The sequence below is a fragment of the Onychostruthus taczanowskii genome, unplaced genomic scaffold (assembly GCF_017590055.1).
Source record: "Onychostruthus taczanowskii isolate IOZ18803 unplaced genomic scaffold, ASM1759005v1 scaffold78, whole genome shotgun sequence".
Lineage (NCBI taxonomy): Eukaryota > Metazoa > Chordata > Aves > Passeriformes > Passeridae > Onychostruthus > Onychostruthus taczanowskii.
The window spans coordinates 1,444,068-1,469,101 of NW_024505671.1; the positions used below are offsets into that span (position 1 = coordinate 1,444,068).

The following is a 25,034-nucleotide window of genomic DNA, read 5'->3' on the forward strand; positions in this document are numbered from 1 at the left end:
TTCAGACCAAACTTCAGCCTTTAGGATGAGAGAGTAGTAAAAGCCTGTTTTGTAAGATACACATTTCTCTTCCTCATTCCTGAGACCTCCAGTGCAGAGAAAGGAGAAAGAAAAAACAAAACCCACCAAAACCAAACAGCTTTTATTTTTTATTTGAAAGATGAAGCACACATCTTATTTAAAGGCAACCAACCAGATAAGCTAGGTAATATGGCCAAAAACAACCCTTTCCTTGTCTCTCAGTGCAGGCAACTGAAGGTAAAATACTATGTTTTTATCCCAATTACTGTACCATAATGTCAATAGCCCTTGTTCAACAGAGTGTTTTTGTTGACATTCAAGTGACAAAGAGAAGTCAGTTAAAAAATAGAATTACATGTAAAAGACCAAATGACACAGAAATTACACTCACAATATGAAGATTAGGTGGGTGTTGATTGTATTTTATTCTATAACCTCATGCATGATTGATTGCACTGCTCCAGAGACACAGGACTACAAATGACTGAATTTTTCCAAGCTGTTTCACACAGGTATCAGCCAGCTTGATGAAAATATTAACGAAATTAAGGCAAATTATTAGTTCAGGCAAGATCTACTGCTATATGTTTGGCATTATGTAATGTAATTAGTACTGATTAAACTATTAATCATGGCAAATTATCAGTCACATTTTGTCCTTGCTTTTTTATACAGATGCCTCTGTGAACAGCTGATGACTTTTATTGACTTCTTTGGTTTAAATATTGGCTCTAATCATTCCAAATAAGTATGTGAAGAATAAAATTAAAGGACAGGCTTCTTTTGCACTGTTGATATAAAACTCAAGTACCCCGAAGAACTTGTATTCAGTTTACTACTAGTAGTACACTTAGTAATAGCTCACTTACTAGATATGATAACTCTATCCCAACCAAAACCAGAATATCTGTCTTGACTTGCTTGTAAAAAAAAAAAAAAAAAAAAAAAAAAAAAAAAAGTAGAAGGAATGGAGGAAGTAATGGGAGGAATTAATTTCTATGGTGTCAATGAATTTTTATGACATGTAAAACAAAAAGAGTAGTAGGCAGGCCTAACAAATGGCAGGAAATACATACAGTTTTGCTCCCACCTGTGCAAGGGAAAACAATTTACCTAATGTTATGAGAGGCCTGCAGTCAGCATGCAAGCATTCCACACCCTGGCATATAATTACAGAATGTGCCTAGTAATCAATTAATACAACTCTCCCAGAAGGTAGGAAAGCAATGTAATTACTGCATCACAGGTGAGAAATAAAAGCTCAAAGACTCCATCTAAGCCTGTGGAACAAGTCTTCTGTGTCCATCCTAAACCCCAGCCACCCTTACATCAGTATGTGACAATTCTTTTCCAAACCATTTTGATTCTTGTAAGACAAAGGAAAACTTTGGTACATATCTGGGGAGAAATTTCAGTGCATGCCAGCCAAATTTCCTCTCAGAATGGGTGATTGTGTTGAAACAGACCTCAGTTTAGATATAGCTAGAGAGGTTTACCAGAACCCATAGTGGCTAAAGTACCTGTACCTGAAATAATATTGTCTCACATCTGCCTTCAGACTCCCAGAGAAAAACAGTGTTGCTTGCTTATCTCATTTCCTGACAGAAACCTAGGCTGCCCAGTGCCTCCCTCCATCAAGAAAAAAATATAAAATTGTTTATAAGTTACAGTCTTCTCCCAGTTTATATTCTGGTATCATTACTGCTGGGCAAGTAAATACTAATTACAGCAATTGTCATGGAGTTAATATAGCATGACAAATGAACAAATTTACCAAACCAAAATCCCCAAACACAATTTTTCTCCAAGAATGCCGTCTTTTCTGGCCCTATTCTGCAAAACAGATATTCTTTTTACCTACTCCCATCTACACTGCATGCACCACGTCTGTGTAACATGGAAATACCCATTCTCCAAAACCCACCTGAGGATATCTGGATCATTTTACTGAAGCCACTAATTTAAAGCATTGTAAAGAAATTAGTATGTGCAAAAAACTGTTACAGTATCAGGAGCAACTGATGGTTGTTTGACAGATGTTACCATGTATTTTACGTGCTATTTTCTTTCCTACTGGAGGTATCCCTTCACTGCTAGTCAGATCTTCCCTTGGGTTACCTGCCTCTATACACACAGGCTGTCCAGACAAGCCAGTAACATTTCCCATTTGGAGTGGTTGCCATTGCTCTCCAGCACAAAATAGTTCTGTTTAGGTATTTACATGATAAACAAGCATTACAGCATGGAGACACTACCACACAACTTCATTCTCTTGTTACTGGCAGAGACACCTCGGATTGTGTGTTTAATTTGGAGAGTATGTTAGTAAAGATGTTTGTGGTTTTTTGGGGTTTTTTTTTTTTTTTTTTTTTTTTTTTTGTTTTTTTCCCAGCACCTGTAGTCAGCACCCATAGTACCACACGGTCCTAAGGTCAGGAAACTTGTTTTGTGTTGATTTCTAAGAAAGTGTCTGTTTCAGAGAGGCTGTGAATGTCCCATCCCTGGACCTGGATTTGAGCAATCTGGTCTAGTGGAAGGTGTCCCTGCCCATGTCAGGGGAGTTGGGACTGGATGATCTGTAAGGTTCCTTCCAACCCAAACCATTGCACGATTCAATGTTTGGCTAGGGTAATTTTTAAAACAACCAGAGAACAACAAAAATATTTTTATTAGATCAATTTAGGAACAGGAGGGAACCAAATTTAGCTGTAGGTGTTTGATGGCAATCCTGTAGATGAGGATTTCTTCCTGCTCACCCCAACCTCTTCCACAGATCAGCCACTGCTGCGTCACTGCCGCTGCCTGGGCACGGCCCTGTTTGTCCCGGGCGGGCTCAGCAGAGCCCTGTTTACCTCGGCGGGCTCAGCACGGCCCTGTTTGTCCCGGGCGGGCTCAGCACGGCCCGGCCCGGCCCGCACGCTGCCCTAGGCCGCACTGCAGGGCCTGCGAGAGCGGGGAGGGGGCCGGGGCGCAGCACCGTGCACCTACAGCTCCCCAAGCTGGCTCCCGGGAATGGAGGCTGGGAGCGAGCACGGGCCACTGGAAGGCTTCCATCGCCACGCATCCTGGTAAAGCCCTCTGTCCCACGGACCCCTCTGCCATAAAACACTCTTTGCCGGACGGTGGGGAGAGAACCCGGCTGCTTTCAGAGACTTCACCGGGAGAAAATTTCGCTGCGGCCACCACCGTTGGAAGCAAAGTACCAAAGAATGGTACGGACAGCATGGTACGGACAGCTGACACTTTCCCAACCCGAGCCCTCTTCTGAAGCTCAGCCCCCGCTAGGGCCACACCGCGCTGTCCTGCCGCTCCCAGCCCGGCACGCCCGAAGCGGCTGCAGAGGAACACCTTCCTCCCGCTCTGGCCCTTTCCCGTTCCCACCTCCCAGCCGGTGTCCCGGAGCGGCGAGGCGGGCCGATCCCTCTCCCCGCCCCTCCCACCGCCCTCCCCCGGGCCGCTATAAGCCCGCGGAGTTTCCGCGTCCTGTGACTGCAGTCAGGTGGTGGCTGAGGTTCCCTGCTCCCTCCCACCCGCTGTCCCGCTTCGTTTTCCCCCGCCCGGCGAGGGTTGGCCCTGCGGGGAGCCGGCTGGAGAAAGTTGGAGGAAAGTTACTGCCTGGGAAAGTCTAGAAGCGGGAGAGCCGCGGCCCCGGCAGCCCGGCCTCTCCGCCGTACTCCGCGGGAGGGAGGGATGGCCGGCGGGGAAGGAGCGGGCAGCGGCGTGCCGGAGTGCCGGGAGCACCTCTTCAAGGTGCTGGTGATCGGGGAGCTGGGAGTGGGAAAAACCAGCATTATCAAGCGCTACGTGCACCAGCTCTTCTCCCAGCACTACCGGGCCACCATCGGCGTGGATTTTGCGCTCAAAGTCATCAACTGGGACAGCAAGACCCTGGTGCGGCTGCAGCTCTGGGATATCGCAGGTACGGGACGGGCGGGCTGCTCCGGGCAGGGTGCGTCCGGACGCCGCTGGGAATCCGGCTGTCGGCGGCCCGGCGCCCGGCCTCTGCGAAGAAAAGCGTGTTTTGGCTGGGAAATGTCTCTTCTTGGTTTTTTTTTTGTCTTACCCCTGTTATAAGCCATCTCTCATTCTTGCCCTTGAGGTGTGAGTAGAGGAAGGACTTCATGTTACAGTGAAATTTTTCGCTTTTTACAGGCTTTGCCCTCTCCCGTTAGTAGACTTGGTGGGGTTCTTGGCTTGGCCCAGGGTTTTACAGCAGTCCTCCAACTGCTGCTTTACTCTCACTGCTGGATCCAGGGCTCCGGGGGTGTTCCTGCTCATACTGCTCCTCCTGACCTGCTTGTCTGGGTGGTGGTGGCCTTGGTTTTGGCTGCTGCTGAAATTAACTCAGGATTATGGCTCTGTAGTGCATCTAATGCACCATGCTTTACAGGTTAAGGGTAACTCAAACAGCTAAAATTTTCCTCAAAGGAAGAATGCTTAAGCTTTGTGTGCTTGGAGTCACCTGGTTAATTTAAAAGTAGTTTTCATCTCTGCTGCATTGAGTGAGGGAATGGAACTTCTCTTATGTTTAGTTCTATATTCAAATGACAAATTTGTGTATTAGAAGCATACTGTGAGCACATGGAAGCAGAAAAGTCCTGTCCTTGTCCAAACCAGGCATTATTCTTTTCCTAGATATGATTCAAACCTGTTCTTCAGCGTCTTTTGCTTCCAAGACTCAAACTGTATACATATCATGGTTAACTTTGCTTATGCTGTGGTGTCAAATGCTACAGAACAATCTCTGTTTTGCTGTGGTCTCATAAGAAGTCTGTCCCTTAGCTCCGTAATCACCTTGGTTAGTATTGCACCTCTAGTTTTGTGTGCAACCCTGCAGCTCTCCTCATCCCTCTCCACCACCCTCAGAATATCTCCTTGGATCTGAAGAAGCAGACTTTATTTCAAATGCTAGTGTTAAACTTGCACTGCTGGAAGACCCAAGGGGAAAAAGTCGGTAGTTACTGTTTCTGTGGTTTCTGTGAACTTTATGCTTACCAGTGGAAGCTCAGAAATGAGGAAGTGTGACATGTGGCTGCTGTAACCCTGTGACAGACCAGCTGTACCTCAGCTCCTGGTCTTCTTGCTCTAAAACGCTTCAAATATGATTCCTCAAATTGAAAAGCCTTTGTACTGCCATATGCTGAAATATACCATGGATCTTTCTGTTGCTGGCTTGTAGGGCAAATGAAAATACTTTCTTATTGCTGTTTTGAAGAGCAAGTGAGATGTTGGCAAGCTTTCTTTTTTGATGTGTTGCTCTTGTGAATCAGTTTTAAATTTCTGTGTCTCAATTAACAGAATCAGTACAAACTACTGCAATCCTCTGGGTATATTTAGCAAGTCCGGGGTTCCAAAGATTGAAGAGGGGAGGCTGTTGGCATCCTGGCGTTTGGCAGGCTGCCATCCTTGTGTTTGACTTCTCAGCCCTTTATTGCTTAGACTTGGGTAGGCTGTGTGCTTTGCCAAAGCAATCAGTTTCAACAGGATAGGTAGAAACTTAGCTTTAACTTGTCACAAAGTTTGGACAGAACCTATTTACAGCTTGGGAAGTTCTATCACTACATCCATGCATTAATGTCATGATCCAGAAGACAATATTTTTCATTCTTCATTATTGCCCTTGGAGTATTTTTGACACTACTAGCTGAAGACTAAGTGAAGAGCTGCTGATAAATTCCTGGAAGCTTGTGGTAAATTGGTTGAAGAATTAAGTTGATTGAAGAATTAAAATTTTTCCTGTCACTGTAATATTTTTCCTATTTTATAAGACTTTTACATGAAACGCCTGACTAGTCTTTCCCTAGCAGAAATTAAAAAGGAAGATACAACTGTTCTGCAGTTTGCACTCCAAACTCTTAGTCTGCTGTGCTAGTTTAGGGTATTCTGTTTCCAAAGGGCTGGGGGGGGATCTTGCCCAATGAAAAAAAAAAAAAAGACGAAGAAGAGAAGTAATCTTGGTGATTTTTGATTGGGTTGTGATGAGCCAGTGTGACAGCAACAATTTGGACTCCAATAGCCTTTGACATCTGAGAGTTAGTTAGTAAAATAAAGACTGTTTTAGTATTCGTGAGGGTATTTGATGGTCTTAAAGCTGCTGAAGTCCTCAGCCTGGGAGTGTGTTCTGCAGCTGTATATGTGTACAATCAGGAATATTTCTAAATACGTCAGGATGTTAACAGATTTATATTGAAGCTATTAGTTCAAGAACCAGATTGAAGATGGCTTCTATAATCATAGACAACATTCTCTAAAGTGCTTTATTGAAGTGTAGCAGTGTCTGAGCATGTGATAGTCATCCCTTTTTAACTCATCAGCCCAGCTGTCTTCTGGCTTTCAACAGCTCGTAGATAATTTTGCCTGCTGGTGTGTGCAGACAAACGGCTTTAGATCTCTTGAAGAGATCTGAATCTTATGGTAAGTAAGGTTACATGTGACTTCCCTGCAAGCAATATAGTGCTGGCATTCTGAATTTATTTTGATACATTTAAAAGGCTGTTGAATTAAAGTCTTACCCTTAAGCATAGAAAGGGATGTTATTTTCACTAGATCAAAGCTTGTACATAACAGCTCATCGTAAGAAGCTTTCTTTAAAGAGCTGGGTCTAAAGTTTTGTACCTAAGTCAATGATAAGAACTGACCCTGTAGTTCATGCATCAGCTCAAGATCATAATGCAGATACTATACTGCTTCTGATTTGATTGTAGGGAAAGTGATGAATGTTGTGCTGTTTATTGCAATGCAGTAGGTTACTGGATTACTTCAATTTCTTGTGCTAGCGGACGTTGTTTTGGTTTTGGGTCTTTTTTTTTTTTTGTGATTAGATAATTCTGTCAAATAGAGCATGACCATGTTACACTGCTTATGCTTTTTCTTTTTTCTGCTGAAAATATCCCTCTTGTTGTAAGGTACAAAGTAATGCAGATTCTTGCAGCAGCATCAAAGGGAAAGGGATGTAAAATAATGAAGAGGGAGAAAGGTTACTGTTGTGCCTAAACATTTGTATTTCAGAGATAGGTTGTTTTAGTTTTTAGACACAGGTTGTAACTTTTTAAATAAAGGTGGTGAAAAAGCTTGAGAGTAAGACTGATCAGTCACTGTCAAATCATTTTGATTACAGCATAAAGAAAGAAGCATTCTGAAAGAAGGTGAATAGATTGTGTGTTCATGCAGGAACTTTAGCTGCCCTTCGGCATTATTCTTGGGGTTTTTTTGGTTTGGTTTTGTGTTTTGTTGCTTTGTTTTTATTTTATTTTGATGCGTGAAGTAATGGAAAATTATCTTTCTGGATAAATTCTGAAAGTGTTAAAGCATTGATCAAAGGGCATAAATGACTGGCAAAATAAATAGGATGTAGGAATGAGACGTGGTATAGAAATGCAAACCAAAGAAATCTTAATGATAGGGAAGTGTTTTTGTAGTCTATTTCAAAACAGTAGAGATTCCTACTTGACAGGTGTGCTGTTTTAGTGAGCACTGCACTGACCACAGTGTGCCCAGGAGGTGAGTGTTGCACATTGATGAAGCTGTCAGGTGATATTGAAAGAGCGCTTAAAGGATTTGCAGTATTATAGAAACTTTTGAGCTGATCTAGTAAAACCAGTTGACAATCACTGTCACTCACATCAGCCTGTATGAAGTGCACTTTGCTGGAGAGCAGGAGTGGTAAAGATCATAGATGGTGGCTTGAGTTTGGCTTCTCATGAAGAATGTCACTAATGGCAACTGGTAAACGAATTTGATTTTAAAGCTTTTTTGAGGAATTCTGAATTAACTTTTGTGTAATAGCATTCTTCTTACAGGATTTTATTAAGATTTCTTTGTATAAATATTTATTAAAACTGAAGTGATGCTTTACCTGGCAGAGTATGTCTATGAAGTTGGCCAAACAGAAGAGGACTCATTGTACTTTGGTACTGTAAACATGGTCTAAAGGATTTCAAGAGCTGAATGATAAGCAGTGTGTAGCATGTAAATTTGATACTAAAATCTTGCATGTCTCCTTGAGAGGAACTGAACTGTAACTTGTTATAAGTATATACAGGTCCCCAAGAGGGTGGAGAAATCAGATGAAGTATTTTGGTTAAATACTAAGTTGAGGAAGAGCTGGAATAACCTGTCTTTTGTATGAAGAAAAGTGTTAAGATATGTGAGCTGATGTTAAGAGCAAGTTAACTTTCTAAATAACTTTGAGGCTTATCTATAGGAAGCCATGAAAAGTGGGAGAGAGTACAGGAAACTGTGGATATGGTTGACTTTCAAAGGCATCCAGGCAGTTAGTTATAGTATGTGAGATAGTTTACTTCCATGTGAAAACCCTAGTTTCAAGCAACTCTATATTCCAGTTAGTCTGCACTTGTGCTGCTGGCGTGTGGCTGCCAAGTTGCTTCTGTGTACTGGGGCGTTAGCTTGTTTCCTGAATTAGGGACTGATTTTATTTTTTTAAATAAGGTCTAAAGCAAGTGTTAAGTGATGTTAATACATCCCTGAAAGTCTGTAGGAAAACAATCAGAAAACTTCTGCTGTTCCATATCCCTACCTGTGCCAGAGGCATGTATGCTCTCTCTCCTAAGTGTGGAGAATTTGGAGGCAGCAGTCTCTAAAGTAGTTAAGATATTCTTGTTACAACTTGTCCTTAGCCACAGTGCATGTTGAAGGGATTAAAATGGCAACTCTTGCAGAAAAAACCATGAAAAAATTGCTTAGCTATGTGCCTGGTACAAGTAAGCATAAGGTGAAGGGAAGACAATCCAGGCATAACCTTCCCTCAAATGTGGGGATTTTTTTTTTCTCACCACTATATATAGTCTTAATGAGTGAAGGATGTGCACATAAAGAACCGTATCAGAAATGGATGCAGAACTTGGAATTCAGAGTTTTTTTTCAGAAACTAGTAAGTTTTCTGAGGTTGGTTCCTAGTTTATATGGTGATGGAGGTTCCAGGACCAGTCTTCAGGTGGAGACTAGGAATGCTATCATTTTGCTTATAGCTGAGGCAGGTCAGAAAGCTCCCAGCCAGGGCTGGGGAATCTTCTTGGTGATTATGTCTGCAGACTCATGAGATATGAAAGACTTAATTTCTGACTGCTTCCTGCTCACACATGTTTAAATATAAAACTCATGACAGAAAATTTGCTTAAGTGTTGTGCTTACTGGAAACATGCAAGACTAGCAGGTAAAGTTTGGGGATGGGAAGTAGAAGGCCTGCTTATGTAGATTTTGAACTCAGAGGCAAGAAACAGCACTGAAAGTGTACTTTGTTTCCTTCTAGAAACCACCCCTCTGTGGGAAATCTTGTGTGGGTGTCCTTTCTTATGACTTTTCTGGAATAACTGGATTTGGTTTATGAGCTTTCACTTCAGAATGACTTGCTGTGTTTGGAGCTCTACAGCTAAATATTGGAATAAGTTCTGAATGGGTTTAGCTTGGGGTTTTGGTGTTTTTCAATCTTTCAGACATCTCTGAATACAAACAGATTCTGAATGTTTTCTTTTTTGGGAGTCCTGTTTAAATATACTTTTAATGAAATGTTATCAAGGTATGAGGTATGATTGTTGGTCTAATGAAGGAATTTCCATGTCTTATCAGTGGGGTACCAAAGCATTCATAATGGCAAAGGTACTTTTGCTTAGTACTGTTATGTAGCCACTCAAACTACGGTATATGTTATCTTGGACTAAACCTATAACCATTGTGCTTGATTGAATTCCATAAGCATATGGAAAATGCTACTGTCTTGATGTTGGTGTTGTAAGATAGTCTAGATAGGTGATAATTTTGATTATGCAAGGCAGGAGTGTTTAGTTAAATGTGAGAACTGAGAAGATGTTCTTTGATTGTCTTGGAAATGAGCTTAGAATTTCCTCATAAGGTGTTTCAAGAAGTTCTGTGAGAAATGGGATTAAAAATGCGATCCTAAAAGGCCACCAGATCTAGTACAGGCTTAAAATAAAGTTCGGTGTCTTTATCTTATGGGTACTTTTAATTCCTGTCAACAATGGAAAAGCACGTTGTGCTTGAGCATCTATTCACTATGGAATAGATGGTGCTTCAGCCTTCTTTTCAAACACGTCACCCAGCAGTTGCTCAGAAGTTTTGTGCTTCCTACAAGATCACAATAAAAACTCTTTCCTAGTACTCTAATACAGAGAATAAGGGATGGCTGAATGGGTATACATCAAATGGACAGGGGAAATCTACCTTAAAGGCAAACAATACCTGAATTCTTACGTGCAATACAGTAGACAGGAGGAAAAATAGTACATAGAGCTCAGCATAACTAATTTTTGGATTAGTTTGTAAAACTGGAATACTTTGCGGAAATTATAATCTTACATGGGTCACCCACTTTTCTGAAGGCAAGTATTATATTCCTCTCCTTCATATAATACTGACTCAAGTAGTCAGAAATTAAGCTGGTTTGGCAAGTCAAGCACATTGCCCTTCAGAGACAAACTGGTGCAGACAATGTTGAATATACACTTTTCTCTTAATGTATGGCATTCACATGAATGTAAATCAAGCTTTATCAACTCTCCTTGCATCTTCAGAAGTTGCAGTTTAAGAGTCTTGGTGCTTGACCTTATTTACATCTCCACTTTGCCTCTTACCAGTTTAGTTTCCTTTAGGTGCATGTTAGGGTGTTACCAAAGTGCATATCTACAAGTACAGTTTGAGTTGGCAAGTGCTAAAAAGGGGTAATTCTCAACTTATGGCGTAAAGAAAAGAAAATAATCTTAGCTGACTGGTTCCAGAAAAGGTATTAGCATGCTGTAAAAAATAAGATTTTTCCTCTCAGTGGTGAGTGAGACTACTGGATTCAGTCTCACAGCTGTCAGACATACCCTCCATGAATTCCAGTGGTAACCATTGCTTTGCTTTTGTAGTCTGCTGTAAATGGTTCCCTCCAAATACTTGCTTCAGAGGTTCAGAAGTGTGATATGCCATGTTAGAAAGAAGTGGTTTGCAGAAAGGGAATGTCTGTTTATATTTTTGCATGGAAATATAGGAATACCTTTTGTGAAATTCCTTCAGATTTTAGAGCTAGCATGACCAGCAGTAAGCAGTGACTACAAAGCACAGCATGCTTCTCAAGCTACTGTGGTACAATGTTCAGTATTCAAAGATCTCTTCTGGCTATGGAAACGCAAAAAGAGGATAAATGGAGTGTGACTATGCTTTGAGAAATGGAAGGATTTCAGGGCTTTATAGAGCTTGCTTAGAAATAAATGTCTTAACTATCTAGAGAAGGCTGGCAAACTCACAGTAGCAGAGGCTTCTACCTTAGCAGGTAATGAAAACAAATATTCCTTATTGTATGGATTTTAGCAGCTTTTCAAATAATAGGTTGAGAGGTAGTCTCTGACTGTCACTGCAAACAGCTTATGGGAACTTGTTCTCTAAATGCTCCCAGGCTGAGTGCTGGATAGAGCAAAGTGGCAGCAATTTGATACAAAATTCCAATCACACACAATGTGCCATGACACATTGACCATTTTAGAGATTAACATTTTTTCAGTCTCGTGATAAAGTTGTTCTGGAGACAAACTGACTTTAGAATTGTTCTCCTGTGTGCTGTGAAATGCTGTAGTGCCATGCAGCATCACTGTGAAGTACACAGTGCAGCTCTGGCTGCAGGGCAGCACACCAAAGGATATGGATCAGAGAATGGCAGGCATGAAATAGCTTAACTCTGGCAGATGACTTGTTTGGGTAAGTCTTGCTAAAGCAAGGTAGGAAGTACCAAATCATGCTGTTGCTGGCACTAACTGGACTATGTCAACCCCTTTGAATACTAATGCAGGGGAATTGTTCTATACATGCTGCATTTGACAGCTAGTTAGAAATTGTTTAGCTTGGTCACACTCTGATTTTCTGGGGATTGAAATCTAGTGCTTAAACAGGGACTTTATCTCTCACTTGCTGTTTAGCAAAGATGCAAAAAAAAAGAGGTGGATTTACAAACATGACTGTCATACTGCTGCATAAAATACACACGATGTTGGACAAAGCCCATTGAACTGTTAAGTGCTGGGTGTTGCCTCTCAACTTTTTAAAGACAGAATGGTAAGCTGCTGAAGTCAGTTTGGACTATTAAGTAATTAGATTAGCCCAAGACTACAGGCAGCAATGAAAGTTTCAGTCTTGCTGTAAAATTCCCGGTGAGGGTGGTGCAATTATTTGAGGGAAAACTTTGTCTTTGTGGGAGAGAATGGCATGCCTTTTCTGTTAGGTTGGTAGAAGCGATCATAGCTCCTGGTGGAAATCTGGCGTCTAGCTTCCAGCACTGTGCTCTTGCTGTTTCATGGGTAGTGTACAGGACTGTCCTGTGTTAAAGTATAATGATAGCAAGCAGTGAATGGAAGGACTAGTCATTGATTTTGAAGTTGAATGTAGTGAACAAATTGTTAGTTTAGAAACTGGCTGTGTTGGGAAATGGAACTTTAAAGAAAACTGCTTCCTAACATTTCAGAATGAAATAGCGACTTCTGTGAACATACTTTAATACTTTGTGATATGATCTAAATAATCAAAAGACTGCTGCACTTAGGCTGATATTCATCAGTAACTCTTCAATGACTACAGAGTCTTTCATATACTGTGTCTGTACAGTATATTGTCAGTGTCATGCCTCTGACACTGCATTGTTCGACAGAACTGCTTCAACTGCACCCCGCAGCTTTCTAATATAGACATAATCAGGGGATCAAAGGTTGTCTCTTATGATAAAGTGTGAGTCAGTTGAACAGGGATTAACTGGCTTTTGTCCTGAAGACTGTTCTGAAGCATTTAGGGAAGGGTTAGTGTAGGGAAGAGGTCCATCCAGTGGTCAGTTAACTTACCCCTACCTCCCTTATTAAGAAAGGGCACTAGCAGTTGTAGTTGTCTGAGGCTCCTTTTGTCTGTTAGAAACTCTAAGTACTGCAGGCAGTGAGGCTATTTCTAGTACTTGTCTCTTACAGGACGATATAATATTCTAGTAATTCTCACTTCCTAGCCTGTCTGTGTTTGTCACCAGAACCACAAATACATGTTTTCACAGTGGTGGGAAGTAAAAGTCAAGCTGGATGTTCCTTAACACTGACAGGTTTCTAACATCTGCTAGAGCTGCTAATGTCGTAGAATCACAGAATGGCTTGGGCTGTAAGGAACCTTAAAGATCATCCAGTTCCAACTCTGCTGCCATGACCATAGGTTGCTCAGGGCCCCACCCAACCTGGCCTTCAACATTTCCAGGGATGGGGTATTCCCTGGGAAACCTGTTCTGGTGCCTCACTACCATGACAGTCAAGAATTTCTTCCTAATATCTTATCTAAACCTACTCTTAATTTAAAAACATTTCCCCTTGTCTTGTCAGTCAGTACATGCTCTTGTAAAGAGCCCCTCTCTGTCTTTCTTGTAGGGCTCCCTTTAGCTACTGGAAGGCCTCAGGTCACCCTGAAGCTTTTCCTTCAGGCTGAACAACCAGCTTTCTAAGCCTGTCTTCATAGGAGAGGTGCTCCAGCCCTCTGATACTCTTCATGGCCTGCCTCTGGACTCACTCCGGCAGGTCCGTGTCCTTACGCTGGGGATCCCAGAGCTGGATACCACACTCCAGTTGGAGTCTCAAAGGCAGAACAGAGGGGCAGAATCAACCTCCCTTGCCTTGCTAGCCATGCTGCTTTGGATGTAGCCCAGGATACAAGTGATTTTTCTGGGCTGCAAGTGCACTTTGCTGGCTCATGTCCAGCCTCTCATCTACCAGCACCCGTAAGTCCTTGTTGGCCCAGCTGCTCTCAGTCTGTTCATTCCCCAGCCTGTGCTGAGACCCCTACCCAGTTGCAGCACCTTGCACTTGGTCTTGTTAAAGCTCCTGAGATTCCCATAGGCCCATTTCTCAAGTTTGTCCAGGTCCTTCTGGATGGCATTCCATCCTTCTGTCAGCTGCACTACTCAGCTTGATGTCATCTGCAAATTTTTCAGTCATTAAATAAATGCATAGTTCAACACCGCTGTGGTTCTAACTTGTGGCAACTTTACACTTATAGCTGAAATGGGTAAGACTGAGGAGTGGGGAGCCATCTGGTATTAAGTCTTGGAGTCTGTCTGCTCTCAATCTATGGCTGCTATCTGTGGGAAAAAGCAGGTAGATGCACTTGAACATGGGCTGTAATATTGATAGTGTTTTGGTTAACCTACTTCTTGCAGAATAGCCGAGCCAGTCTAATTAGGTAAGACAGTTCTGGGACAAGATGTGGTGGTTTGGGTAGATGGGGGATAGCTGTCAGCAGTGGTAACTTGCCAGTAACATGTTTATGCATCTCTCTAAAAAGGAACTTCAGTCAACTCACACCTGACCCTGGTAATGCTAAAATGTGCATTAGATATCTGGAGAACTGGGAGATTGATCCTCAGGGCAGTTCTGGATATTTTCTGTGTTCAAATCCAGCTGGTATCCAAAGTGTGGTCTTTTCCTGCCTGTGGCTCTTGAAGGGCTTAGGTGAGTTTTGAAAGTGACAGTAGTTCTGACTCAGAGGATTGAACTATGTTCCCAGACATTTTGGATGGGGATTTAGTTTAAATCTAGTTTAAGTAAACTTACATCATCACACTGGATGACAATAACTTTACTGAGAATTGGAACTGTAAATATGGAATTGTCACTCAGGTGTTCCTGGAAAAAAAGCTTTCATGTATTAGTTGATATAAACTGCCTATTAACTCATTAATACAGTAAGTAGTCTGGGGGAAGGAAGCTTGACAACTCCTTGTGCATATCCAGCAGTCATTTGTACATTTAAATTGCTTTTTCTAGCCCCAATTCCCATAATGTAGGAGGAGTTAGAAGTTGAAATTATGAGTGAAATAATAGGAGTCTAGGGTATCTTTTTTGCTAAATATTCACAAGAACTGCTACAATGTTAAGTCACACTTCTGTAATAAAAAGGACACGTGTTTCTCCCTTACACTGGGAAAGACTGATCTAGAAACTCTTCAAAATGTACTTCAAGGCTAGGTTACAATAATAACTTACCTTTTGCAGGAAAGTAAAGGACAAATATAAAGCTTCTAATGTTAAATCTTAAATTACAGCCCATAGTTTCTTTCATGTAGTTTTTAACTTACATTCCACACCCTTTACAACATAAACTGGGGAGTAAGAATAGCTCCCAAGTTCTAATACAGTTTTACACTCAACTTTATTCCTGTGGTGCTGCTGGAGGGAAGTGGACTAGTTCCTGATGCATGTCATTGTGCAAATATTTCACTTAAGGTTGTTGCAATTACTGGAAAATATGATGACAATAGGTGCTGAGTCATTTTGATATGAAAACAGTGGTTAGAGAATGCAGAACTTTGCATTACATGAAGTCACTTCCATACCCCCAAATTAAACTTCTGATCCCTGTCCTGTATCTTGGCTTCTCATTTACACCTGAACTACTAAAAAGATATACTGTAGTGGCATCAGATTTATGCCTAGTCAGTCACTGGACCTATCAGAATGATCAGTATTGTGATGTCCTTTCTATATTGCTGTACTGAGCAACTAGTTATCTTCCTGCTCTCTTCTTTCTAAGATTATACACATTGGGGATTTTAAGTCTAGTTTAATCTGATCACTTTTAGCCTTTTTCTTCTTTGGGGGTATGATCTACTTTCTGTACTGCTCAACACTATTGTCACATATGGAGAAATGCCCATAGCAAATATCTTGCTGGACAGAGGAAGGGGCATGGCAAATCTCTGAACGGTGCATTGTAGAAGTTGAGACATTTAGTTTTAAGAACAAAGAGAATTATGTTCAACTTTGAGAATCTGGAGGATTAGTGTTTTTTTTGCAAGCAGAAAAGTGCTTGCAAAAGCTCTGCCTGAAATTACTGTTAAATTTTCAAAAGGTTGTCTAGAATGCTCTGCATCTTAGACAAGAAGGTCAGCAGTAATTACATGACTGTAAAGAAAGTCCACTCAGTTTAAACTGAATTCTTTTCCTGCCTCATGTTGTATACCTTTTACCAAACAAAACTCTTACCTTCTGGGCAGGCCATGTTTTGTTGCTTCTGTCTTTTTATGAAATAGTATATCCATCTTCATTAGGCTCCAGACAAGATGAAAGAGTTGTTGCAAGGTAGTATTCAGGTCAGGTTTATTGTTAGTGGATGTGAATTCTAGAGGTGAAAACAGCTCTATAATAACCTGTTTTGGGTTACTCTAGAAAAGGGAAGCACTCATGTTGGGTGGTATTTGGCATATTTATTAATATATTGTATTATTTATTATATATCTTAAAAGGCTTTAATCTCTAAGAATCCAATGCTGTTGAGCTTATGTGTGTTTAAGGGTAAAAGATAGCAAATCTTCCTAATATAAAGCTTTAATCTAGTAAGTAAAAATAGAAGCTTTCATGCTGATAGGCACATCAGTTTTCTACTTTCACCCAAATTAAAACTGTGGAAGAATATGTATCGATGTTTTCCTAAATCTAAAGCTCATACTACGAGAGAGATAAGAGTTGCTGGAAATAAGAGTTAAATGATTGTTGTGGACAGCCAAAGCCCATGGTTTATACTGAGGCTGCTGTAGAATACCAAACAACATGCTGACTTCCATTCCTAGCAGGACTTCTGTCTTCTTACACTGTGAGCAGCCACTGTACAAGGCTAACCTTGGCTGACTCCTCAGGCTTAGTTCTGAGCTGTGCTTTGTAGCTTTGTTTCTTTGGAAGCTATATGTAACACTATACTGATTTCACCATTTTGTATGCCTTAAATGTGCTGTTGTGAGTGTTTCAGGAATGGTTATTGCTATAGGAGGCTCGTATGGCCACCTTGTCAACAATTTTTGTCTTTACAGCTGTTTTGGATGGAAGAGCAATAGGCAGGAAGGGATTTGGTCAATGATAATATACTTCACTGTGCTCAGTGATTGCAGCCCTGTTTATGTACAGCATGCACAGCTATCTGAGAAATGGTTACTGCCTGATGACCTTTTCTGCAATTGCTAAATAACTTAGCATGATCACTACATATGAAAACTCTGTCTATTCCTTCTGGTAACAATCTAGCAAACGTTCCTGCAACTAACCAGTACGACTTGATTTTCTTATGTAAATGTTCATCAAGTGTTTGGAAAAGCAGCCTTTAGTAAAGCCTGAAAGCCTCCCAGCTCTCCAGACACTGAATAGTGATGACTAATTGTGGGATCTCAGCACATCACTGTGGATGTGCAGAGACACCAGGGGAGCCCCTGGGGGGCTCGGAAACCCTGGAATGATGCCAAAAGGGTTTGGTGGTTGGATTTCGATCCATCAAAAGGAGAAGAACCTGTGACGGAGGAAATGAGAACTTCTTGGGTGTGAATAATATCTTTATGGAGGGAAATATAAATTTTAGAAAAATAGGTACAGGGGGGTCATGAAGGCAAGATGGAAGATTCAAGGCGTGGTCCTGTGTTCCTCTTTCTTCTTCATGTCTTCCATTTTGTGTGGTGATGTTAGCACTTAGAGATTGGTTCGTCGGACCTCGACAACTAATGGGACTGTTTCTCTTGCTGCTTCAGATTCATGTTCAGTCTCATGTAAACAGCAGCAAGTGGTGTTCAATTCTGGACCATTTCAGGGCTGAATTGAAGAACTCTTTCTGTAGAAGACTGAGGTTGGTACAGGGCATTGCAGACCTTGAGATTACTCTGTTTGTTTTGTGGGGCTGTCCTTTGGTGTCAAGGGATATCTCCCTGCATTGGGTACTGGAGTCAGTGCTTTAGCATAGTCGAAGATGTTCCCATGTGACAGGAGTTGGTAGTGAAACTGACAGCTCAACAAAGGAGGAACTTGAGAAGGATCTCCTCAAAGGTGCCCTGTGCGGTGACTGGCTTAACGTAAGTAAATTTGACTGTGCGGAACTCCATTAAAAAAACTTGACCAAAAGTCCCAAACCCAAAATCCCTACATTCTAAGGGTAAAGTTTCTTTAAATGTGACATCACTGACAGGCAGAAGTAGTAAAAGCCTTCTGATCTAACTCTTCCCTAATAGTACTTGATTAGTGGAAACAGTGGTCAGTGGTATAGTTTATAGTAAGGCTATTCTAAAAACTTCTTTTAGGCATGAAAGTCCAGCCTGGGGAGACAATGTGAATTAATAGTGTACTCTGTTTATGAGAATTGTATTAGCAGTGTGGCTTTTCCAGAGGCATAGTCACAGAGATGCAGGCTTGGTGCCTAACTTGTTGCATGGCCTTAAAGTCCATGACATAAATGCTGCTTTAAAACTTGAGTTTTGAGTATGAAGATAAGAGCTTTCTTCTTAGATCCTGCTTGTTCTTACACAAGATGTAGTGGAAAAAAATTGTCATCTCCATTCTGAAGAATATGCTGGGTAGTGATGCTGTTTTCTGCAGCATCATAGTTTAAAGTGAACAGACAGAGATAAAGTTAGCTTCTTTATAGTTCTTTGGCTCTATAATGTGGCTGCTGCTGTTTTCAGGCCATTCTAGTAGCTGCTTAGGCAACCTTTTCTGACACTGTCTGTAGGGAATGAGCTAATCATACTCTGAATTACCGACATTAAAATGAGGCAAATGAGCTGGAAAAGAACACTGCTGAACAGGATCTCTTGTCAACTTCATTTATTGAATTTTGGTCTCTTTCTGAGAAGGTGATACGCACCCAATTCTCCTTGTATCTGTTTGTCCTTGCTAATCAAAGGTGGACTTAAATGTTTGTAAACAGAGGACAACTAGGTTTCCAAATACAGCTCTTCCTTTATCTGTTTTTAAACCTCATATGCATGAAAAGATAAAAGCTCAAGTGATGATACACTGTAAAACTAAATCATAGAGTTCAGGGACTGCTTTTCCCAGTGGAGACTTCCAAGCAAAGCAGAAAGCTATTTTAGTAGCCCAGACTTTCCAAACAATGTGGTAGGACTTGATACTGCTAGACACACTCAAATGTAAACACACCATGATAGTCTGATCTATCAAACAGAAGAAAAAGTGAACTGGCACAGTAATTCTATATTTCAAGTATTCTGGCTGAAGTAGTTGTGCTTAATAAGAAAAGGCTTTTTTTTTTTTTTTTTGCGTTTTCTCTGCTTATGGGCAATTCATTTTTTTTTCCTGGATTTTTGTTGTGAATAATTGTACTTTAACTGTTCTTGTTTTAAATCCTGGGATTTCTGTAGCACTTCTACAGTTGAAAATTAATCCAGAGTAAATCTTAGACTTGAAAAAATGAAGTCAAAGTTAACGGATTTAGCCAGAACTGTTAAGCTAATAGCTTCTTTTGAACTTGTCCCTAAGGAAAAGTCTGTAATATAGGTGACTTCTTCAGAAGATGCTTTGAAGGCTGTTAGCCTTGAAGCTTGCAAAACCCCTTGTTGCTCACCATTCAGCAAAAGGCTGAGTATAAGTCTTTAGCTGAAGCAACTAGATTAAGATACAAGGCTTAATATTCTTTGATGAAATAATGATTTGTGTACAGCTGTGTTGGGTTTTAGGCATTACTTCTCAAAGAACTCTACTCAACAAATAAGTTGACTATATAAGTATAGAAATTAAGGGGTTTTTTTAAGAAAAATTCCAAGTTGTAGTTGGGACTGCAAACTACTTTAAGCATCTGACTTGATATGTTATAGTATACATAATGGCTGTTACAATGAACTTAGGTCAGATAGAGGAGGCAATGTTTTATGCTCTAGGTGACTAGACCCAAATGCCAAACTTCTGTGGATTAAGCTGGTACACTAATCTGTTTACACTGAATACAGTTCAATATAAATGTACTCTGTGACTGTCCTCTCTTTCAGGCCAGGAGCGCTTTGGAAATATGACCAGAGTATACTACAAAGAAGCAGTTGGTGCTTTTGTGGTCTTTGATGTCACAAGAGGCTCCACTTTTGAGGCTGTTTCAAAATGGAAGCATGATTTGGACAGTAAAGTACTACTTCCCAATGGCAGCCCCATCCCTGCTGTTCTCCTTGCAAACAAGTGTGACCAAAAGAAAGATGGCAGCCAGAATCCCTCTCAAATGGACCAGTTCTGCAGAGAAGGTGGCTTTGTTGGATGGTTTGAAACATCTGCCAAGGTGAGCTTAATAGAAAAATATTTTTAGTCTCTTGAATATTGGCATAAGAAGGATGAAATCATGTAGGAAATAAAGTTAGAGTATAGAAGTGGTAGTCAAATCCAGCAAAATTTGAAGTGATGTGCAGGCTAGCTTCATTCCTGAAGATGAGGCATATATGGTTTAGATTAAAAATTAACTCAAATTCAGAGCATCTTGAAACTATCTGGAAACCTTGATTATCAAGAGTTTGATAAGTTTTTTTCATCTTGCATGCATGTGGATCAGTCATTCTTTAGATGTTAATACAACTTAATGCTGATTAAGTAGTATTACTTAATACTACTCCCAAAACATACAGGTCATCTTTAGGTGCAGGCTTTTAAATTGCATTTTCTGTTGTCACTGTTTTGTGTAGGAAACAGCAAGATTTGAAGTGAAGAAACTATTTGCTTACTCATTACTACCTACCCACAGTGTTGCTTAAGCACTTTTGTATTTTACCAAGCAATGTCAAGACTGAACTGGAGAAAAATTGTTCTGTGTAGTAAATTAAGTTGAGAAAGACAGCTGCTTTATTCAGTTAACTTTGAGTAATTTCATGTATTGTACAGTTTTAGTCTACAGACATTTTGTCAATGCACAGATTGAACTGGCAGCAGCTTAGCTGGAAGTGAAACCCAATATTTCCTTAAAGCCCAACTGATTCTTAAAATTAAGGGCTCCTCTAGATGAGGACAGTGTGGCTGACAGACCAGATTACTGGTCTGGCTGATAAATCCTTGATAAAGTAAGATAGGCCTCAAGGTCCCACTTTTCCCTTGTCTTGCCTATTTCCTTCAGCTGCTGCTGCTGAAATGTTACACAATGATCTTTAGACAACTTCTAAAAAGCAAAGCGTCTCTAAGACCATAAGAAACAAAGTAGCAAGTTGTTCTTTGTTTACTTTAACAGAAGGATACACAGTTAAAGGAATTAGTCAAATTAGCTAACAATTTGTAAGCATTTGAAAAGATATTTCCAAACTCACCCATCTGTTACTAAAAACTCTATTTTTAAGGCTCTTTATGCTCAAAAAGAATACTAAGATTCTGCTTTTGTAGAAGTTTTGCTTGAACCTTTACCTGCCTGTAATGCTGCTATGTATAAACTGCATTATGGCTTAAAAGTAAATGCCAGTAACATTGGAAAAAAACTGATGTGAAGTTCTAGTGACAACTTGCATTTTAGGTGGCATTTAAGATGGGAAAATGTAAAACAAGGTTCTCGTTGTAGAAAATAATTGTAGAGAAAAATCTATCCAGATCTCTTGTAGAGAAAAATCCAGGCAATAAGTTCTAGCTTAGGTATTAATTGACTTGTTTAGAGCTCTGAAGAGTTGTAGTTGAAACAGCAAAAATTTAGGACAACTGTCTCATTTTATAAGCACACCAAAGTAGTTTATGGTTTTAAGTCCTGCCCACTTGGATATCCTATTAATCTGCTTTTGCCTTTCTGTTGGAACTGATAATTGGATCTTCAGTCATCAGTAATATACTGGGCTGGTATTTCCTTCGGAAGCAAAGATGAGCAATTCCAAACATGGCATCCCTGTGCTGCCAGATGGCCCAGCCAGGTCAAATCTGTGTCCAGAGACTCAGCTTGGACCCTCAGAAACTGGGATATTCTGGCAAAATACATCTCTAAGTATCCTGCACACCTACCTTCTTTAGGGTATATGGGAAGGGATTTTTCCAAGTATGCACTGGAATATGTGGAGTAGCTGGATGAGGCACTTGAAAATAGTTGTGATTTTGAGGATCATGGAAAAGATCCTCTTACTTAAGTGCATCCAAATTCCATCAGAAACAGAAAAAGGCTCCAAAAGGTAGGACGATACTACAGATGATATAATTGCCTGGGATCTTTCCTGATGAAGAAATGCACTTAGGCATTTGTCAGTCTTCCAAATAGAGGAGACACTCATTCCCCTGAATGCCTACTAGATTAGAATCAGATTTCAGCTTGTAATATGGATGAATAATTTTGTCTCCAACCTTTCTGCTAACTTTTTCAGAAAAAGAAGTGTGAGCAATGACTTTTTGCATCTAAACTGTTTGTGTTCTGCTGATGAGACTGAAGAATTATTTTCTTTTTGGATAGTTTTAGGAAAGTGTGACTGTTAATAGGAATGTGTGACTGTTTCAAAAAGATCACTGACTTTCTTGCTTTCAACATTTTTAGGACAACATCAACATAGACGAAGCTGCTCGATTCTTGGTGGAAAACATCCTTGCCAATTACAAAACCTTTCCTAATGAAGAGAATGATGTGGGGAAACCAAAACTGGATCTAGACCCATTGAAAGCAGAGAGTAAATCACAGTGCTGCTAATGCTACCACCGTTCAGTAGATGTGATGGGATGAGCAGCAGGACTTCGCTTTAAATCAAACTGCTGCTATGGTGCTGCATTGTGACAATCCATATGGGGTGTCTGGTACTATATGAATTGGTACTCATTTGGGTGTTTACATATTCTTGTTTAGCATGAAACTGAGTATCTTGTGAGTTATCATTCCACTTGCTTGAGTGTCTGCATCTAAGTCTGATTAGTGTCTTCTTACTTGAGAACATAAGGTAGTGTTTACACTCCTAAAAGGAACAAAGACAACATTCAGTGTCTGGTTTGCTTCTAGGACATATGCTACATTCCAAATAGGACTCACTTTTAGGTGGCTAGACTCTTGCACCTTTAAAGTCAACTTTTCTTTTGTCACCATTTATGCCCCGCTTGAGCCTTCTCACCAGCACAATTGTCCCTATTTATTATCCCCACCATGAGGATCTGTCTCTTTGCTAGTTCTCCTGGATCAAGACATCCCAGAAATCTTCAAGGGGCCAAGGACAGATGGGAGGTATCTTTCCTAGTGTGATCACTAAGATTGAGTGGAGTAGATGGCTTTTACCACTGAATAAAAGCAAGATGGTTGTTACTGTGTTTAACAAGGGAAAGACATTGTTATAGAGATACTAATAAAAATGCATCTCCAGCAATTTAAGGCTGAATATTTTAAGCTAATACTTTACATATGAAACACATTAATGAATACAGTTGTACTGCTGGCACATAGTTATGGTAACCTCACCCCTATGCACATCCAGAAATAAGCATCTAGTAACTTTTTCATGCACTAACGCTGAAAACTTTACCAAGAGTACAAAAAGTATCTTACTGTCCTGTGATGATGAACTTTTTCTTCTGCCTAGAGATGCTTCTGAATACCATGAGCAAGGAGAGAGGTCTTGAGGGAAATAGCTTAATTGGTTCATGCTAGTCTGTCAACCTTTCTGCCCCAAGCTCTGTCTTTGTCAGTTTTAGAACTCTTTTGACTGCTTTGAACTAATGAACTGGCTTACCAGTTTGTAACTGTATACTGAGATACTTATGTTTTTGTTATAATACTCATGTATTTTTGGCAGCAAATGAAGTTCAAAAGGATTAGAGATATTTCATAGTTCTTGAATGTGTTCTGGAACTCTGGCTCTGATTGGCTCAAAGGCTTTGAAGCTCCTCTTTATTTTAAGGGTTTCTTCTGTCCTGGTACCTCATTGCTATTGACTTCAGAAGTCTTACCTTGCTGGGTGTGATGGTGCTGATGTTTGGGTAAACATCAGAATTAGGTAGACGCAGGATTTGATATACTTTAATCTGTATTGAGATTTCTTAGGCTGTCTTTTTTTCTAAAAAGTAACATACTTTTTAAGAGTTAAATAAATATATTTGGGCATCTTTTGTGTGTTGGTGTATGCTTTTGAGAACATGAATCCTCTCATATGTTCCACCCTATATTCAAATACTTTCATTGACATTTGGAAATAACTTTATCTTCTACAGTATGTGCTATGTTAAAGAATTATTTCAAGTTACCACAGCAAGGCTTGGCATAAATCAAAACTGGGTTTATTAAGCTTAGCATCCTAAGATAATTCAGACGAAAGGGATCTTAGGATGTCCTCTAAGCCACTGTCTTTCTCCAAGCAAAGTCATAGCACAGTGCTTAAGCATTCATGTGGTCTGGTCTTAAACCATGGAGACTGTATGGCCCTGGGAAAGTTGTTCAATGTCTGACTTTGAGAGTTGAAACTATCACAATATTCCTATTCAATCACTTGAACAACTCCATTTTGACTGTAAACTCACTTTTGATGTTTAATCTCTGCTGTACTGTCTTTTTTCCAACTTCAATTAAAGCTGCACAAATGTAAATGCCAACTTTACTTCCACGGGAAGTTTCCCCAGCTATAGTGGATTGTGGTGGTGGTTTTTTTTTTTTTTTTTTTTTTTTTTTGTTGTTGTTGTTGTTTTTTTGGGGGGTTTTTTTTGGTTTTTTTTTTTTTGGTTTTTTTTTGCTTTAGTGTTTAGATTCAACAGCAAAATGGAGACCAAACTCAAGCTTTGTGACTGCCTGAGTGCATGAATCTCATCTGGGTCCTGTCACTGATAATATAATCCTATGCAGGTTATTTTCAAGAATGTCTAAACTTTTTCTTGAAGAGTTACCACTGCTATATTTAAGCACTTTCCTTATTTTGCGTCTTCTAAACCTCTGGTTAGATACAGGTTGTTACTACTGAGGCCAGTAGTATAAAACTACCTGCAGGATGTAGTTTTTAAATTTTTTTTTAATCTTGTGTCGCTTGTCTGAGGAAAAGAATTGGTGCTTTAATAGAATGCTAGTCTTGCTTTATGCTACAAACTGCATTCTCACTATCCTGTGGAGAGGGAGCACTGTGACATTTAAGACTGTGCTGCTGGATTGGGAAAGCTGATCCAGTCAGAACAAGAAAAGTAAGAAAAGACTGGCCTGAGGAAGGAAATGGTAGTGTCTCCCTGGTCGAGGGAAATGGGACTGCAGTTCATACAGAAGTGTATAGGTTAGTTAAACTAGTCATGAAGCCCTATCCTAATTAACCCAAAAACTTTGATTTGGAA

The 25,034-nt window shown here is 40.3% G+C and overlaps 1 protein-coding gene across 1 annotated transcript; it reads left to right on the top strand.

The window, feature by feature from the left end:
* Nucleotides 1-3,510: 3,510 nt before the first annotated feature.
* RAB32 (RAB32, member RAS oncogene family) lies at nucleotides 3,511-23,829 on the top strand. Its single transcript, XM_041423532.1, has 3 exons — nucleotides 3,511-3,940; nucleotides 19,805-20,082; nucleotides 22,285-23,829. Exons 1-3 carry the CDS (start codon nucleotides 3,712-3,714, stop codon nucleotides 22,432-22,434), a joined length of 657 nt encoding a protein of 218 aa, XP_041279466.1. The 5' UTR covers nucleotides 3,511-3,711; the 3' UTR covers nucleotides 22,435-23,829.
* Nucleotides 23,830-25,034: the final 1,205 nt, after the last annotated feature.

Bases quoted from the DNA above. Each gene is read 5' to 3' on its own strand.
- RAB32 (XM_041423532.1), top strand. From the start codon at position 3,712: ATGGCCGGCGGGGAAGGAGCGGGCAGCGGCGTGCCGGAGTGCCGGGAG. The intron at 3,941-19,804 runs GTACGGGACGGG...CCTCTCTTTCAG, and splicing joins GCAGCTCTGGGATATCGCAG to GCCAGGAGCGCTTTGGAAAT. The intron at 20,083-22,284 runs GTGAGCTTAATA...CAACATTTTTAG, and splicing joins GGTTTGAAACATCTGCCAAG to GACAACATCAACATAGACGA.